This window comes from Oncorhynchus mykiss, chromosome 32, assembly GCF_013265735.2.
Source record: "Oncorhynchus mykiss isolate Arlee chromosome 32, USDA_OmykA_1.1, whole genome shotgun sequence".
NCBI lineage: Eukaryota > Metazoa > Chordata > Actinopteri > Salmoniformes > Salmonidae > Oncorhynchus > Oncorhynchus mykiss.
Window position 1 is genome coordinate 41,201,920 of NC_050572.1, and position 18,124 is coordinate 41,220,043.

The 18,124-nt window shown below is 40.1% G+C and overlaps 1 protein-coding gene and 1 long non-coding RNA gene across 6 annotated transcripts; both read left to right on the plus strand.

Moving 5' to 3' along the window:
* The first annotated feature begins 262 nt into the window (after positions 1–262).
* Positions 263–7,044, plus strand: LOC110517827. Of its 4 annotated transcripts, XM_036971414.1 has the most exons (7): positions 263–550; positions 3,490–3,582; positions 3,860–3,895; positions 4,143–4,163; positions 5,221–5,304; positions 5,422–5,439; positions 6,197–7,044. In XM_036971414.1, exons 1-6 carry the CDS (start codon positions 431–433, stop codon positions 5,425–5,427), a joined length of 360 nt encoding a protein of 119 aa, XP_036827309.1. In that variant the 5' UTR covers positions 263–430; the 3' UTR covers positions 5,428–5,439; positions 6,197–7,044. The 4 variants fall into 4 exon arrangements, with proteins under 4 accessions (XP_036827309.1, XP_036827307.1, XP_036827310.1 ...); XM_036971412.1 differs by lacking the exon at positions 5,422–5,439; XM_036971415.1 differs by lacking the exon at positions 4,143–4,163.
* Positions 7,045–8,265: 1,221 nt separating this feature from the next.
* Positions 8,266–14,154, plus strand: LOC110517130. 2 transcript variants are annotated; one of them, XR_005041354.1, is made up of 6 exons: positions 8,266–9,384; positions 9,495–9,584; positions 9,836–9,943; positions 10,249–10,422; positions 10,851–10,945; positions 13,745–14,154. It is a non-coding gene; the product is annotated as an uncharacterized LOC110517130 (long non-coding RNA). The 2 variants fall into 2 exon arrangements; XR_005041353.1 differs by lacking the exon at positions 13,745–14,154 and having other exon boundaries at positions 10,851–13,446.
* Positions 14,155–18,124: the final 3,970 nt, after the last annotated feature.

An 18,124-nucleotide genomic window follows, 5' to 3' on the forward strand; every position in this document is an offset into this window, starting at 1 on the left:
CAATGAGTTCACAGTGCTGGAGACTGTTACTCATCAGGGCCCTAGTTCAGCCTCATACATAACCCTTGTTGTTCCTCAGACTTGGTGAGGCAGATGGGGGAGGGGAGAGAACAATGGCTGGCCCATGCAGAGGGCGGTAGTGACTGACTCCGCAGGCACTGAGGGACCAAAGAATGCCTGGAGTCAAGCCAGCACCATGGATGCCACTGTGGTCGCCTACCCCCACCTTACCCGCATCATCTCCCATGGTGCATTGGAGCATGGGGACGACACCTTCAAAAACTGCCCATCCAACGTCAGACGGATAGAAAAGTAACATAGATAGAGGAGCAACAGCAGAGAGTTTACAGAGTTGGTTTGGATTGTTTGCAAGAAGTCTTACTCCCAGATACAGAGCATTCAACCCCACCCAACCTAATCATCGTCCAGCATGACCACAGCGAGTAGCTCAGGGCAAAGCTCATTTGGACTGAGCAGGAGGAAGAAGGCCCCTGGTCTGATGGATCAGATTAGCACTTTCTTTGGAGGCGACAAAAAGAAAGGGAGCAAGGTGAGCATCTGGAGTTACCAACTGTCATAACCAATTGCCTCACAAAGACTCTTCCAGTCTATAGAGGTCTAAGATGACGATGGTAAGGATGCATCTGTCCAGTTTTTGTGTTGAAGTCTGCGGACAAGAAAGAGATTCTTTGAAAATGTGTGATTTACTAATTGTGCAGAACTAAAATACTTGTAGAGCTAGAATACCTGATGTAATGTAATAATCTCAGATAATTGGTTAAATGTAATTTCTATTCTAGAGCTAATGTGTTGTGAAATCTATTGTGAAATGTAATATAATTTTTGTAAAATTGTATATAACTGACTTCATTTTTCTAGACCCCAGGAAGAGTAGCTAATGCTATGGCAGCTATGTTGAGGAATATTTTTAGGCTAGCTATAGAACCGCTAAAGATAACAGGAATTCGCTTTGATGAACAGGAATACATTTAATTTATTTTCTCTTTAAGAGAGTAGCATTCACGAGCCAAAAGTGGTCCCCGAAAATGGTGTACTACGTCACGTACACTGAGTATACAAGGTGAATGCAGATGAAAGCTAGGATCCCTTTTTAATGCCACTTGTTAAACCCACTTCAATCCGCGTATTTGAACGGGAGCAGACAGGTTAAATAATTATTTTTTAGTATTGAGACAATTGATTGTGTGCCATTCAGAAGGTGAATGGGCAAGACAAAAGATTCAAGTGCCTCTGAATGGGGTATGGTAGTAGGTGCTAGGTTCACCGGTTTGTGTCAAGAACTGCAATGCTGCTAGGTTTTTCATGCTCAACAGTTTTCTGTGTGTATCAAGATACATTCAGTCAACTTGACACAACTGTGGGAAGCTTTGGAGTCAACATGGGCAAGCATCCCTGTGGAACGCTTTTGACACCTTGTAGAGTCTGTGCCCCAACGAATTAAGGCTGTTCTGAGGGAAAAAGGGGGGGTACAACCCCATATTAGGAAGGTGTTCCTAACGTTTGGTATACTCAGTTTAGGTGCAGGTACAGTATGTGCACCACGCCATTGCTCTCTCTCTATCTCGCTCTGTTGTATGTGCATCTTGCTAGTTGTCACTCAAATGGGGAGGGGCTAAAGCTCATTGACTGGAACCTGAATTGCTAGGGGACTGGCCCACATGGGTGAAAATGGCGCCGCACAGCTTCCAGTAAACAGTCACTTTCAAACTAGGGATTTCGTGGCTAATTGAGGTACAACAGAAATTCTGATCGTAGATTATGCATGTATGAACTACATATTGACACATCCAGGATAGAGTTTAAAAGAGTAAAAATAAATACTTACTAGTTGCCAAAGTTCCAAAGCATGTCTTTAATGTTTTTACCAATGTAGAAAAATCAGTGCCTTACCTCATAAAATATATTTGCAGTTAGAGTTCCTCAAATTATTGAAATAGTTAGAATCAACAGTCAGGTTTAGGGGCAGCTCTCAGGGGAACTTGTGGGCAGATCTTGGATGGTTGGTGTTTGTATTTGAAATACAACTACTGCATAGTTTATTTTAATTCATAAAACTTTGACCACCATTGGTTTAGCTGTACAGATTTGATAGCAAACAGATTATCAAATGTGATCTGTCTGCATTAGGCACCAGGTGGTCCTCTGCGGGTTATAAGGTTGAATGTTTTTTCCTAATGCTGAGCATGTCGATCAAACACCCCCAAATGATTCTGAGCTCCACCTTTAGCTTATTTTCTCTAGAGTTTATTGCAACCAAATCTAAGGAAGGGGGCACGTTGCAGAGTGATGGCAGGTCAACAACAGCTTATCCCTGGTGATATGCATTTGTTTGCAATGTTTTATCAATATATATGCATTTTAGACCTGAAAATTGAAAATGTTCCCATTGAAGACATACTGAAAGAATATCCTGTCTTCTACTCTGCTCTGTGCTTGTGTTAAACACTTACAGATATGAGAATGTAAATTAACATAATGCCGTAGTTTGTGTTACATATGTAGGATCTTAATTTGACCAGTATTGTCGTAGCAAAATAATCCTGCACCAACAAGATTTGAACATTTAGCCAATAATGTTTCTTGATTGGCAGTTAGGCTGGACAAAAGTAGGCTACAAAGTGCAATACTGTTAATATAAATGTGAGTTAGTACGGGTTTTCAGAAATGTATCTAAATCACGAAGCTCATCTGCATTTCCTGCAGTGTAGGAACATTTGCAGCAACAAAAGAGTGATCAAATTAAGATCCTACGTCTGTAGTTATGATCTGCATACACCTAAAAAAAAGGGAGGATTCTCGAATTCCGGCTGAATTTTCTTGCTGTAGTAAAGTTGTACTCCTAGATAGGTTCATTGTTTGCCAATTTCTTGGAAATCTGAATTTCTTTCTGCCCAATTATAGTTTTTAGAATAGTTTCTTTATACAGGTTTTGAGCATCTTCCATTGAAGTGCAATCCTCCAGGCAGACAGCTTTAAAAAAACAACTCCTAATCACCTTCATGAGAGAGGATTTGGTTATGCAACCCTTTTTGTACTCATCTGTATGCATTTAATTTAATTTCTAATTCCATTGAGCAGACAATGTAAGAAAACTAACTAGGTGAACTAAGATGCATAACATTAAATCAAATCAAATTTTATTTGTCACATGCGCTGAATCATACCACCTCCCCCTTACAAGCCCTTAACCAACAATGCAGTTTTAAGAAAAATATGTGTTAAAGTAAAAAATAGATAGGTAACAAATGACAAATAAAATTAACAAATAATTATTATGAAGAGATACAGAGCATAGTATCTATTCAGAAAGTCACCTCAGGTTGAAAACGGTATTTCAAATACATATAAAGATGTTTATGGAGTAGATTAACATGTGCTCTATAACCATGTAGACATTTCATTGAGCCTGAATGTCCAACGGTAGCAGTAAGACATCAGTGAGTTTTTGACTCATGTTTATAACTTTAGGGGTCCTTCCGGGGTCATGCCACCTCCCCCAAGCCAGCCCCTCGACGTCGGGCTAATGAGAATGCTGTAATGCATTTCTTCAGGAGCTTGAGCGTGAGTATCTTAGGATTGAATACCTCACTGCATTTGTATCTGTTATAACATGTATTTGATTAGTTATATAAACAATTGTAAAGTTGAAAAAGTAGTTATTTAATACAAGACAAGTTGTGTCTCTAGGCCTGCACCGTTGCTTGAAAATCTTGAAAAAAATAAAGTTTTTTAAAATCAAATTCTGGTGTTGCAAAGGATTTGACCAATTAGCCAATGTCTTCATGTAACCATCTTTGAACTCATAGAATAGGACCTCATCATTTGTTGTGTTCTGTAGCCTCAGGCAACATCCTCTCCCCATCCCAAGTCCAGGGTGAGTTCCATTTCCTCATTTTGTATTATTTTTGGATTTACTGTGGTTACAGTTTCTTTAGGCCTCTGTCAAGAAAACAATGTTAATTAGCTTTTAAACTGTCCTTGCTTTTTACATTGCATGACTTACATCTCTTCATGGGCCTGTGCAAGTTGGGTAGCTAGACTTTCAGCAGTCATAGTAACAGGCGCTGCTCCAGTAGGCCTTCATGAATCTTCCTGATCCTCTCTTTCTCTTTCATGTCTAGTGGAGGAAGGTGTTGGGCTTGGTAGGTCATTCAAACTCAGTCCTAAACCCCCCAAACACTGCTGACTTTACAGCCCTGTGCGTAATAATGACATCTCAATGTCTCCCTCTGTCTGAAGACGTTCTCTAATGTCGTTCTGTGACCGTCTTGATATGTTGTTCTTCCCTTTTACTTAACTCTTACTCTCCCAGCTCTGCATCCTTTCCCTTGTGTGATTCTTCAAGACAGTTAACATCAAAAATATATATATTTCCATACATAGCTTGAATTGAATTTTGCTAAGTCAAACATTGTTTACGTGAAATGTTACTATTCTTACTCTGATGGAAAATGTCAACGTTGAACGCCGTTCTCCTGGAAAAGTAGCTTAGACTACAGTGCCATTATATTTCATTGTGTTTCTGACGATTCAATTCAGTCACTGCTTCTGGATGACTTTGACACTCCTCAACTATTTCTGAACCACAACCGTTAAGGACTCAGGGACCCCTATATACAAAAGTTCCACCTTTCCTTTCCTTACCAGTCTGAGACTATTTCCTCTCTGCCCCCTCCTCTGTTCATAGTGACTCACTAATCTTCCTGCATTTGTGTGTTTCTTCATTCAACTCCTCTGTGTCCATAGAGTGAGCTGTCCAGTGTGTAAGAGTTGAAATGTGCTCTTCACCAGTTGTCTGTGTTATGTGTGTTCTGAAGTAATGCATGCCTTTGACTTCCATATCTCCCCCTAAAGGGCGCTGTAATGCTGGTCGTTCTTTATTTATCTCTCTTCCTGTCTAATTCACAGCATTCTTTTACACTAATAGATAACTGAATGAAGCCAATTCATTTGGATAGCAACATGACATTTCTAGATTTAATGCAAACGAGAATTGTAGTATATACATATAACATATATAACATATATATATAACATTTATACCCATTGTATTTATCAAAATATTTTCAAACTCAATATAACTACTAGTTCGACACCATTTTGGTGTCCTCTCTCCCTACTTCATCTAATAAGAACTGAGCACTGATAAGGTTTCAGGTCCAGCCATGTTCCTTGTGTTTATAAAGCATTTTGTTCTAGGCCACGCCACCGCGTGCTGATGCCACAAAGTCACCTCACAGACGCCGCAGAGACCAAGGAACACTGTCCAAAATCTTCAACCTGGTGAGACATCCTGACTTTTGTGTCGCAAGTTTATCTTGTCACTACACAGTTACACTGTCTAAAGATGCACCTGATAAACATTGTTTTCTTGTTTTTTTTTACCTCTCAAAACAACAGTGGTGATATCATGAATCAGTGAGTAAATTAGAGTTGTAACCTAGCCATATCCATCCTGAATCATCATTCATCTATACATAAAATCCCCAAAAAGCTAATTACATTGAGATGTATTTGCCATCATAATAAGCTAACAAATATGCATCAGCAATTAATTAAATGAAAAAATCACATATATTTAAGGTTTGGTTCCACTTGATATACGTTCCTATACATTTACATAGTAGTTACAGTGTAATCACAGTGTAGGAACACATTGTTATAAACAGGTATAACAGTAAGCAAACAGATATGTAAGTGCACTGTAATTACACTATTTGGCTAGGCAATTTTCATGTAAATATATAGGTATTAGGGAAATGAATTACAAACTGTGTATTTTGCTTTTTCAGTTTTGCTTTTTCATGCTTTTTCAGTTTAATCTCTATTGCATCACTCTTTTTATTGATGGTATTATTTATTGATGTCTTTATACCTACCTCATACCTATCTCATACCTACCCTATACCTATACCTACCTCCCTTTCCAGAGAGTATGTACTAATTAAGAATCCCTGAAAATGTGACATTTGACAATCATATAAATACAAATAACAATTTAAACCCCAATCTTATCTCATGGAAAATAGAAATACTTATTTCCATCGAATACAGAGACACTCGTCAAACCATGACAAGCACTTTTAAACTCTGTATTTCCTCCTTTGGTTGTATATAATTTATTATTCAGATGTCAATCATCTAATGTATTACTTCTACTTCCCTCTGTCTACAGGAGACCAAGTCCCGCCCTCCTCCCAAACGCTGGAGCACCATCTTCTGAGCTGTCTTTAGATCCAACAGAGAGGGAAAAGGATGAAGAAGAGAAATAATATATCCATTTGAAAAACTCATAACAACCCTCGACAACATTAGCACACTAACACCAGCCAGTCTCCTTTGTTTGTACATAGTGACACAATCTTGGCACCTAATATTTAGCCTGCTGGGATCACAATATGCAGTCTTTGAGTTCATCAATAGCCTTATAATCTTAGCTCTAAGGGAAAGTTCTTGTTTAGATGTATTTTTCATAGCTTTCAGATTTTTTTGGTAATGCTTCAAAATGATTCTACTGGCTCAAAGGGCTATTCACCTCATCCTAGCACCGTGTTCTAATGACGCTAGTGTCTGCTATCAATGGGTTGTTGTTCATGTTATGTGTTTTTCTATTTGTCTGCATTTTGTATCTGTTCTTCTATGCATAAAAATATGCTTTATATTCCCCTTTGCTGCTTTTAGGAGCTCACACAAAACGGTGTTTTGTTTTGTATGTTGCCATTGATGTGAAATCTAGTCTGATTAAGTGTTTGTGGGTCTTGTTATGCATGCAATAGTAAAACTTGTCTTGTGAAAAGTATTTCATGAATGCAGTGTTTTTGCATTTGAAAATGTAATGGGAAAAATACCTGTACAAATTATAAACTAACATTATGTAATATTCTATTGTAATATAACAACAATTACATTTGATTGGTTTAGTCATATTACGAAAATCTTGGTTAACTTATGCACTTAAATAATCAATGTTGTGTACTGTTATGTTGTCCATGCCTAATAAAACAACAACAAACAAATGCCCTTCCAAACTGCACTGTTAAACCTTTTCAAAACTGTTTAAGAGGACTTCTTAGGGAACGGCGTCCCGCCAGCAGGACAATTGTAAATCATGCAGCGCCGTGTCAAGATCGCAGATTTTAAAGAAACAACAAATGTCGGTACATATAAGTGTCTTATAAAGTTGAAGTCGGAAGTTTACATACACCTTAGCCAAATACATTTAAACTACATTTTTCACAATTCCTGACATTTAATCCTAGTAAAATTCCCTGTCTTAGGTCAGTTAGGATCACCACTTTATTTTAAGAATGTGAAATGTCAGAATAATAATAGAGAGAATGGTGGGTCAGAAGTTTACATACACTCAATTAGTATTTGGTAGCATTGCCTTTAAATTGTTTAACTTGGGTCAAATGTTTCGGGTAGCCTTCCGCAAGCTTCCCACAATAAATGCATTTTGGCCCATTCCTCCTGACAGAGATTGTGTAACTGACTCCGGTTTGTCGGCCTCCTTGCTCGCACTTATTCAGTTCTGCCCACAAATTTTCTATAGGATTGAAGTCAGGGCTTTGTGATGGCCACTCCAATACCTTGACTTTGTTGTCCTTAAGCCGTTTTTCCACAACTTTGGAAGTATGCTTGGGGTCATTGTCCATTTGGAAGACCCATTTGCGACCAAGCTTTACCTTCCTTGACTGATGTCTTGTGATGTTGCTTCAATATATCCACATAATTTCCTCCCTCATGATTCCATCTATTTTGTGAAGTGCACCAGTCCCTCCTGCAGCAAAGCACCCTCACAACATGATGCTGCCACCCCCGTGCTTCACAGTTGGGATTGTGTTCTTCGGCTTGCAATCCTCCCACTTTTTCCTCCGAACATAACAATGGTCATTATGGCCAAACTGTTCTATTTTTGTTTAATGAGACCAGAGGACATTGACGATCTTTGTCCCTAAGTGCCGTTGCAAACCGTAGTCTGGCTTTTTTATGGAGGTTTTGGAACAGTGACTTTTTCCTTGCTGAGCCGGACTTGTGGAGGTCTATAATTTTTTTCTGAGGTCTTGGCTGATTTCTTTTGATTTTCCCATGATGTCAAGCAAAGGGGCACTGAGTTTGAAGGTAGGCCTTGCAATACATCCACAGTTACACCTCCAATTGACTCAAATTATGTCAATTAGCCTAACAGAAGCTTCTAAAGCCATGACATAATTTTCTGGAATTTTCAAAGCTGCTTAAAGGCACAGTCAACTTAGTGTATGTAAACTTCTGACCCACTGGAATTGCGATTCAGTGAATTATAAGTGAAATAATCTGTCTGTAAACAATTGTTGGAAAAATTATTGTCATGCACAAATTATGTCACGTCTGCTCCTGCGCTTCCTGCTCTTCCCCCCACACCTGGCGCTCGAGGGCTGCCATGCATCACGCACTCCTATCATCCATTACGCACACCTGCCTTCCCTTGTCATGCGCATCAGCGATATTGGACTCACCCGGACTCACTCATCACCTGTTATTACCTTGGCTATATTTGTCAGTTCCCCTGCTCTGTTCCCCGCTTCTGCATTGATTGTTTTTTTTGTCTATGTTTTCTTGTATGCTGACGCTGTTCCTGTCTCGTTCCATGTCCGATCCTTATTAAATGATTAACTGCTTCGTCTCTCCAGCGTCAACTAATGTGACAGAATGCAGAAGACATTACACGAAGCATCGGGGAGTACTGGCGCTCTGGTTGGTATGGTGGCATCGGCTCTGGGTCGCCACCGATGGAATTGGGAGTGCCTATCCAGCTCGTCGTGATCTACGCCCTAGCTGGCTCGAGAGATTTCCTTGCCCCAGTTGGCTCGGATGGCACCCAGCCCACGTCGGGCCTCATCCAGATTATCAGTTCTTGTTCCTCCAGTCGGTCCAGGAGTTCTTTTGTTTGTTTTTTTGTTTTGTTGGTGACGTCGGGGTGGATTCCACCGCCGATTGAACCAGGGGTGCCTAAGCCACCACATCGGGCTTTCACGCCCTCGCTGGCTTGAGAGGTTTCCTTGCCTCACGAAACCGCTCTCGTTCTTCCTCTTCTAGCCATGTTCGGGATGTATTTGGTAAGTGACAATAGTTAAGTAATCAAATGTGTAGTCCACCTACAGACAGAAAAAGGTTTAGATAATGTTTGTGTTTCAGGACCATCCAACAGTTTGGCCAGGAGTCGATTCAGCGGACACAACAGCTCGAACTCTCCCTCTGCCATTTGGTGTACCTGTTTGCTATCTGGACTAAACACAGATTGGGTTTTTATTTGTGTTTCAGGGAAATTCAGGGATTCAGCCGGCCGTTCCAGATGCTCTCCTTCCACATCTCACTTCGCACACAGTAGGTCAAGAGTAAAGCTTGCCAGACAAGTCTAGAATTCTTAATCAGCTAACCGGTCTTAAACTTCTTAAAGTTTTTAAGAAGGTTTGTTCATTGGTTGAATGTTGCAGAATCATCCAGGGCTTCTACTAGCCAGTCCCACCTCCAGAGCAGAGAGCACAGATGTTCTCCATCTCCATCCTGTTACTCTATCAGACAAGGTGAGAGCAGATATGTAGTAACTAAAGAGCACACACAGACAACAAGCACACGATGGGGACACGTTCGCTCATCAGTGCTGGTTTCCTTACAATGAGCAGAAATTATACACATCATGTTCAGTCTTGATAACTGAAGATTAAAACTATCCTTAAAATATGCATTGTAGTGCATAGGTTTACAAAAATCAAATGCTATTTCTTTTTGCTGTTTACCTCTTGTGTTGACACTGAGTTGGCTTTGAATTTTGCAGATTCATCCAGGGCTTCTGCTTGCCAATCCTAACGGAGCCAAGGGCATCGCAGCTCTCACCCTCCCTTTCCCTCCGCTAGACCAGAACTGTTTCCCATGAATAATGCCAGTAAGTGGATTGTTCCACGAAATGTGTGCCATTTAATTCTCTCTGATAGTTTATGTATCAATTATGCACTAAATCAAAAGGCCCCTATTTCGTGGAACGACTCAAAATGTACTACAAAATTGAAACTTGTGTTAAAGTTCAACACTGAATCCATTAGAATATAGAATACTATTGAAACGTTGAATTATATGTATTATTGAAAGTAAAATGTAACTTATATTTGCAATCCACAATCTCATCTGTCAGGATCCTCTTGCGTGTGACAACCACATATTTCAAGTGTCAACAAAATGTTCTCCTTTCAGAATTTCAGAAGTGTGTCCTAACTAAATTGGTGGAGATATTGAAGGAGGAGGTGAAACGTGTTGGGAGAGCAGAGCCCCAAGACTCTTTAATTCCATGTCAAGAGGATGGAGACAGAGCAAGACGTTGAGCAACTAGGGCAGCAGCTCCAAAGTGCGGATGCACAGAATCTGATGGTGAAACTGAAATTTATTTTGACATTTAATTTACACTGTAGATTTAGTCAGCATTATTCACCCTACCTAAAGTGATACAATTAGTTAATTCCACTCTTACAAGCAATGCCTGTATAATACTAAAAAAAGTAGTCATTCAGAAACAGTTGTTACTGCATAACTTCCGATGTTTCAAACAAAGTCTCTTGACACAGATTGCAAGGTTAAGCAAAATTGGTGGTGAGGACACAAAGGACTGTGCCAACAAGGTCATAGATAGGGTTGTCATATCTTTAGAATGGATCCAATAACAAAGTAATTTTAAAGGTATCGTTAGTGATACAAACTGTCAGCATCAAAGACAACAAAGCAACAATCCAGCCTTATCTCCTCAGCAGTTTGAAAGTGTTCAATTCATAAAGTACATCCTATGTGTGCTTGACTTTCAGGCTCTTTACCAATGGTCTGATGTCCTTCTTCAACTTCAACGGCCATCACACAAAGTGGGAATTAGGAAACACATCTGTGTACTCTGTTGTCAACGGTACCTACAAACATGTCATTATTCTGTAGTATATTTTGTATTAATAACTGGGTGGTTTGAGCCCTAAAAGCTGATTGGTTGACAGCCATGGTATATTTAAGCAATAATACATGAGAGCCCATGTGTTATAATCACATTTTTATCATGGCTGTGAGTGCCATAGCCGTAAAAGCAACGTTTTCTGGGTTTTGTGGTACCGTAATCAGACAATACATGGTTACAGTCTGTATCCAGTTACGCTGAGTTGCGTTGTGCATAAGAAAAGCCTTTACTACACCCTCCCATTGCTTAAAGGGTCGCACAATCAAAATGACCTGCTCTGTCTGTTTTAATAGGCTAGATTCTTCTAAACAAATTATTCATTTGCATGGTGGTAATTTGTGTAGTCCATCTTTGCGAAGAATGGTTTTAGGAGCTTGACAATTTTGAATGAGGTAATCACGTGACCTTAATGGCCTATTAACCTATTGACTCCCAAGTTCTAAAAATGTATGACGGTCCGCCCAGCGTGACATTTTCTCTAATTCTATTTTTTTTAAATGTTCCTATGCTGTAGCCCTAATAAATTCTTTACCATTTTTTTCTTCGTTAGAGCAGACTCTAGTATGTCATTATGCTGGTTTTGTTTAGCTTTCTGGCCTGTTATCAATTAGTCATTATTACTTATCTTCATCACACAGCCTACTAGTCCTGCATTTAAATGCAGTCAAGCATTCTCTTGAATAATTAGCCTACAATGGCCTAATAATAACAATAAAGGCTTTATAATTTTTTTCATTAGTACAGATCAACTCTCTTGTACACGTATACTTTATTTTGTGTTGTTTACACTGTACCAAGCAATTAGACAAGAAAAATGTAGTAGCCTACAGCATTGCATTGACCAACCCATTGCATTGCATTGCATTGACCCCCCAATGTCTGACATTGCCTTTGTCTCTTGAGCAACCAGTCGGCTTAACATTCCCCATTTCAAGTTGATTTAAAAAAAACTTGGGATCTCCGCACACTGACAAATATATTAGGCTACATTGTTCAGAGTTTACCAATTCATGTGTTTATAATAAGTCTATTAGGGAGGAGTGAAAGAAACAACTTGCGCCATTCAAACAGGGCCTTGTCTTTTCTACGTCTTTTCTACACGCATGCAAGTTTGAGCCCAACCCTGATCAATTGTCAGCCCCTGAGGACAAAATTATCTTGTAAATTGCGTTTTGTCTTTGATGGTGTCAGAGTCGTGTGTATAGGTGGCAGGGAAGTCAGGCGCAGGAAAATCAAACTGAGTGTAATGGAGTTATTTAATAACAACAGACGAAAACATAACTCCAACACTAAATGTAACAAATAAAACAAAGTGGGTACGAGGACCCGATCGCGCACCAATACAAAACAACACAACACTGAAATAACAAACAATCTCTGACAAAGACATGAGGGGAAACAGAGGGTTAAACACACAACAGGTAATGAATGGGATTGAAACCAGGCGTGTAGGAAGACAAGACAAAACCAATGGAAAATGAAAAATGGATCAATGATGGCTAGAAGACCGGTGACCTCGACCGCTGAGCACCGCCCGAACCAGGAGAGGCTTCGACTTCGGCAGAAGTTGTGACAGATGGACACAGAAAAGCAAACACATTTATCCACTTCTAAATGATTCTGAATTAATGTAATACATTATCATTATTACTGCACAACACAAAATAGCCACCATTGGTTAGTGATAAACCGGTGGTTTGAGCCCTGAATGCTGATTTAAGTGCCGTGGGGAACCTGTAAGATGCTCCATATCCATTAGTCTTTTCTATAACTTACTGTGTTTATTTTGGTGTTGCAACTGCAGTCAAGAATTGGAACAGCCAGGCAACTGACCATGATGTTTGGAGAGCTGTGGCAGACCTCAAGCATGCTCCTGGTAGAGATGTGGGTGGTGGTTTCCACGTCACCACCACACAGGGCCGTTGCTAACGCAGCAAAATATATCTATAATTTTGATGGATAATTATTCAATTAATATAATTAATTATATTCATTTGAACTTAACTGTATTTTGACTGTTATCACTGTACTAGATAGTATTCTTTGACTGAATGTTTTGTGCAAATACTGGAGTATGTAATGAGAAGTGTGATTGTTCATTTTAAGAAATTACAGATCATTTTTGGTTACTGCGTCCATGTGTATAGTCTACAAGTATATTGAAATTATGTTATTTGCAAGTCGTTAAAACAACGACCTGAAAAATATGTCTTTTCAACTTTCACTTTAAACCAAAACCGAACGTATATTAGCCGTCGGGCATATTCGTCTTTTCAATGTATTTTTAATGACAGTTTGCTGGGTGGGGTAGGTCATTTGTTACATGAAATATGTTTTGTGGACTTCACTGGACAGATGTTGCTCTCTACCTCAAATACAAAACGATTGGTTCTACTGAAGAAGACACTTGCCAATTTTAGCATACATAACGATGGATAGAGTAAAAATGAACTTTTCAGTTATTGTATGTTGACTAACTGGGGGAGATGCACAAGTCAGCAATGAATAATCAAAGTGAAGGGTTAGTTAACCAAAGTAAGAGGGAGGCACAATCTTTAGTTCGGTGTTGGTACAAACAACTTTATTACCTTTCTAATATTCTGGCTAACTTTTATCCTCGGTGTGATTGGGAACTCGTTGGTCATTGCAGTATTGGCGTGCAGTAAACCAAGACAACCAAGAAGCAGCACAAACATTTTCAATCGCAATCTCAGCGTTGCTGACCAATTTTACCTTCTCTTCTGCATTCCATTTCAGTCCACAGTCTACACCTCTCAGCCACCAGCCCAAACTCCCAATCACCAGGCCACCAGCAAAAGGCACCTAAAGACTCTCAGAACATGAGAAACAAGATTTTCTGGTCTGAGGAAACCAAGGCTGAACTCCTTGGCCTGAATGCCAAGCGTCACGTCTGAAGGAAACCTGGCACCATCCTTACAGGGAATTATGCTGGTGGTAGCATCATGCTGTGGGAATGTTTTCAGCGGCAGGGCCTGGGAGACTAGTCAGGATCAAGGCAAAGATGAACGGAGCAAGTACAGAGATATTCTTTATGAGAACCTGCTCCTGAGTGCTCAGGACCTCAGCCTGGGGTGAAGGTTCACCTTCCAACAGGACAACGACCCTAAGCACAGCCAAGACAACACAGGAGGGGCATCGGGACAAGTCTCTGAATGTTTTTGAGTGGCCCTGCCAGAGCCTGGACTTGAACCCTGTCTCAGCCTCCAGTATTTATGCTGCAGTAGTTTATGTGTCGGGGGGCTAGGGTCAGTCTGTTATATCTGGAGTATTTCTCCTGTCTTATCCGGTATCCTGTGTGAATTTAAGTATGCTCTCTCTAATTCTCTTTCTTTCTTTCTTTCTTTCTTTCTTTTTCTTTCTTTCTTTCTCTCTCTCGGGGGACCTGAGCCTTCGGACCATGCCTCAGGACTACCTGGCGTGATGACTCCTTGCTGTCCCCAGTCCACCTGGCCGTGCTGCTGCTCCAATTTCAACCATTCTACCTGCGGCTATGGAACCCTGACCTGTTCACCAGAAGTGCTACCTGTCCCAGACCTGCTGATTTCAACTCTCTAGAGACAGCAGGAGTGGTAGAGATACTCTTAATGATCGGCTATGAAAAGCCAACTGACATTTACTCCTGAGGTGCTGACTTGCTCCAACCTCGACAACTACTGTGATTATTATTATTTGACCATGCTGGTCATTTATGAACATTTGAACATCTTGGCCATGTTCTGTTATACAGCCAGAAGAGGACTGGCCACCCCTCATAGCCTGGTTCCTCTCTGTTTCTTCCTAGGTTTTGGCCTTTCTAGGGAGTTTTTTTCCCCTAGCCACCGTGCTTCTACACCTGCATTGCTTACTGTTTGGGGTTTTAGGCTGGGTTTCTGTACAGTACTTTGAGATATCAGCTGATGTAAGAAGGGCTATATAAATACATTTGATTTGATTTGATTTGATCGAACATCTCTGGAGAGACCTGAAAATAGCTGTGCAGCAACGCTCCCCATCCAACCTAACAGAGCAAATACAGGTGTGCCAAGCTTGTAGCATCATACCCAAGAAGACCCAAGGCTGGATTCGCTGCCAAAGGTGCTTCAACAAAGTGCTGAGTAAAGGGTCTGAATACGTATGTAAATGTGATATTTCCATTTTTATTTTATGGTAAATTACTTTTAAAAAAATCAAAAAACCTGTTTTTGTTTTGTCATTATGGAGGTATTGTGAGTACATTGATGAGGTAAAAAAAAATATTAAATACATTTTAGATGTGGAAAAAGTCAAAGGGTCTGACTACTTTCCGAAGACACTGTATGTGTGTGTGTGTGTGTGTTCGTGTATGTGCATGTGTATGCGTTTGAATGAGTGTGTGTTATATGCATGTGTACATGAGTAGAAACACCTACGTGGCATCAGCCTCAGGCAAACATGCGTTCGATGTTACATTGTTGCCCCTCAGTGTCAACTTACTTTTTCATTTGTTTTATTTTTTTCATTCTATCCCATGTCCAGCAACTCCACTCCCACTTGTCTCCAATTCCATATCCCAACCCTTAGCTTCCCTCAGCCCATCCCACCTATCTCTGCTGGCCACCCTCTTCAGATTTCTACACACCACATACAGTATCTTTCAACTATGCTGTGATGTTTAGCATACAATTTGAATCTATCTAATCGATTAGAATCCACAGATGACGAGATGAACATAAATACTTTTAATTAGAGTATTGGTATATTAGTAATTGACTGACCAGGCCTCTCCAGATCTCCCAACAATGCTGTTTCTAGGGTCAATTTTAGATTAATATTTTGCTTTTTTAGCCAATCCTGAACCTGAGACCAGAAACAGTTTACCTGATGGCAATACCAAAACAAGTGGTCTATTGATTCTGTATCCTCACAACAAAATTTGCAGCGCTGCGATGATTGTATTCCCCAAATATTTACAATTTTGTTGGTGGCAAAAATTATGTAGACTAATTTTAGCTGAAAAACATGAAGGCTTGAATCTTGTGTCATTCTATATATCAACTCATACACCCTGTACCATGGAATCATTACATCAACAAATATCTTCCCATCTATTTTGCAATCTGTATTGCACAGCTGCCAACATCCTGGTTCTTAAATGAAACTGGTATACTTTCCTATTTATGCCATTTTTATTCCTCCGCCAGTTTTGATCCTTTATATTGGGCAGACAGACCAGTTTCCTACCTCCTCCCGCTGCCACCTGCCTCCTCCATTTTTGGGGTAATGCCGTAATCATTTGGTTGTAATCTTGGATTGATATTCTGATAACTCCATGATAGACATAACTCTAGCATTCCAATTAACAAAATACCCTTTTCTATATACACAGGTCTTTTATAAACCAGCACATTTGTTGTAATATTTGTCTTATCTTTTCAGGGGCAAGAAATTGAAATTGTAACAAGCTCTGCAATGGTTGTTTGAAAAAGAGAGATACTTATATATGAATACCAAGTGTGTCTACTTCACCTTCAGCCCATTTTATAGGGAAACTGCAAGGTAATGTAAAAGTTAATTTTTTTAAAGATCCAATACGTAATATGGTACATTTATCATAATTAAGTTATCTTAATCTTCAATGAGACATTGCAGGGATCGAGCTTGAGGACTTAATATAAAACTTCAGTCATCGGCATACTGTAACGGTTGTCGTCTGGAGATAGAGAGTTGATATGGTTAGTATTAATCTTTTTAATGGAAAACTGAACATTTCAAAAACACAACCGAAACAGTTCTATCTGGTGCAGACACACAAAGACTGAAAATAACCACCCACAAACCCCAACAGGCTACCTAAATATGTTTCCCAATCAGAGACAATGACTAACACCTGCCTTTGATTGAGAACCATATCAGGCCAAACAAGAAACCAAACCAATTTCTAATCCTCTAATGTTGTTATTTGATCATATTTTAATAGCTAGCAAGAAACCAAACCAATTTCTAATCCTCTAATGTTGTTATTTGATCATATTTATGGTGGCCATAACGAGAAGATATGGTGGCAGCAGATACTCCTCTTGACAATTCACTCTCTGAGAAGTAGCCACTATTTACGATTGTACTATTTACTATTCACCTGGGGTTGCTATACATTACATTTACCCATTTTATAAGAGACTCTTATAAATAAAATCCAGTCTTACTTTAACAAAGGCTTTTTCAAAATCTGCTATAAACACCAGGCCTGGCCTCTTAGATGTTTCATGTTGAGCTGGTAGAATTCTGGACCATTGGTACTCTAACTTCCACAATGCATACAAAGCCCTCCCCCGCCCTCCCTTTAGCAAATCTGACCATGACTCCATTTCGATGCTCCAAGCCTCTAGACAGAAACTAAAACAGGAAATGCCCATGCTCAGGTCTATCCAACGCTGGTCTGACCAATCGGATTCCACTCTTCAAGATTGCTTCGATCACGTGGACCGGGATATGTTCCCGGGTAGCCTCAAACACCAACATTGACGTATACTACACTTGTTGAGCGGGTTTATTAGCAAGTACATCGGTGATGTTGTACCCACTGACTATTAAAACCTTCCCTAACCAGAAACTGGGGATTGATAGCAGCATTCACGCAAAACTGAAAGCGCGTACCACTGTTTTTAATCATGGCAGGGCGACTGGAAACACAAATGAATACAAACAGTGTAGCTATTCCCTCCGCAAGGCAATCAAACAAGCAAAGAGTCAGTATAGAGACAAAATGGAGTTACAAATCAATGGCTCAAATACGAGACGTATGTGGCAGAGACTACAGTCAGTCACGGATTACAAAAGGAAAACCATCCTCTTCGCGGACATCAACGTCTTGCTCCCATACAAATTAAACAACCTCTTTGCTCGCTTTGAGGACAATACAACTGTCACAGCCCGGTACCAAAGCCTGTGGGCTCTCCTTCACCGTGGCCAACGTGAGTAAAACATTTAAATGTGTTAACCTTCGCAAGGCTGCCGGCCCAGACGGCATCCCTAGCCGCGTCCTCAGAGCATGCACAGACCAGCTGGCTGGTGTATTTACGGACATATTCAATCAGTCCCTATCCCAGTCTGCTGTGCCCACATCTTCAAGATGGCTACCATTGTTCCTGTTACCAAGCA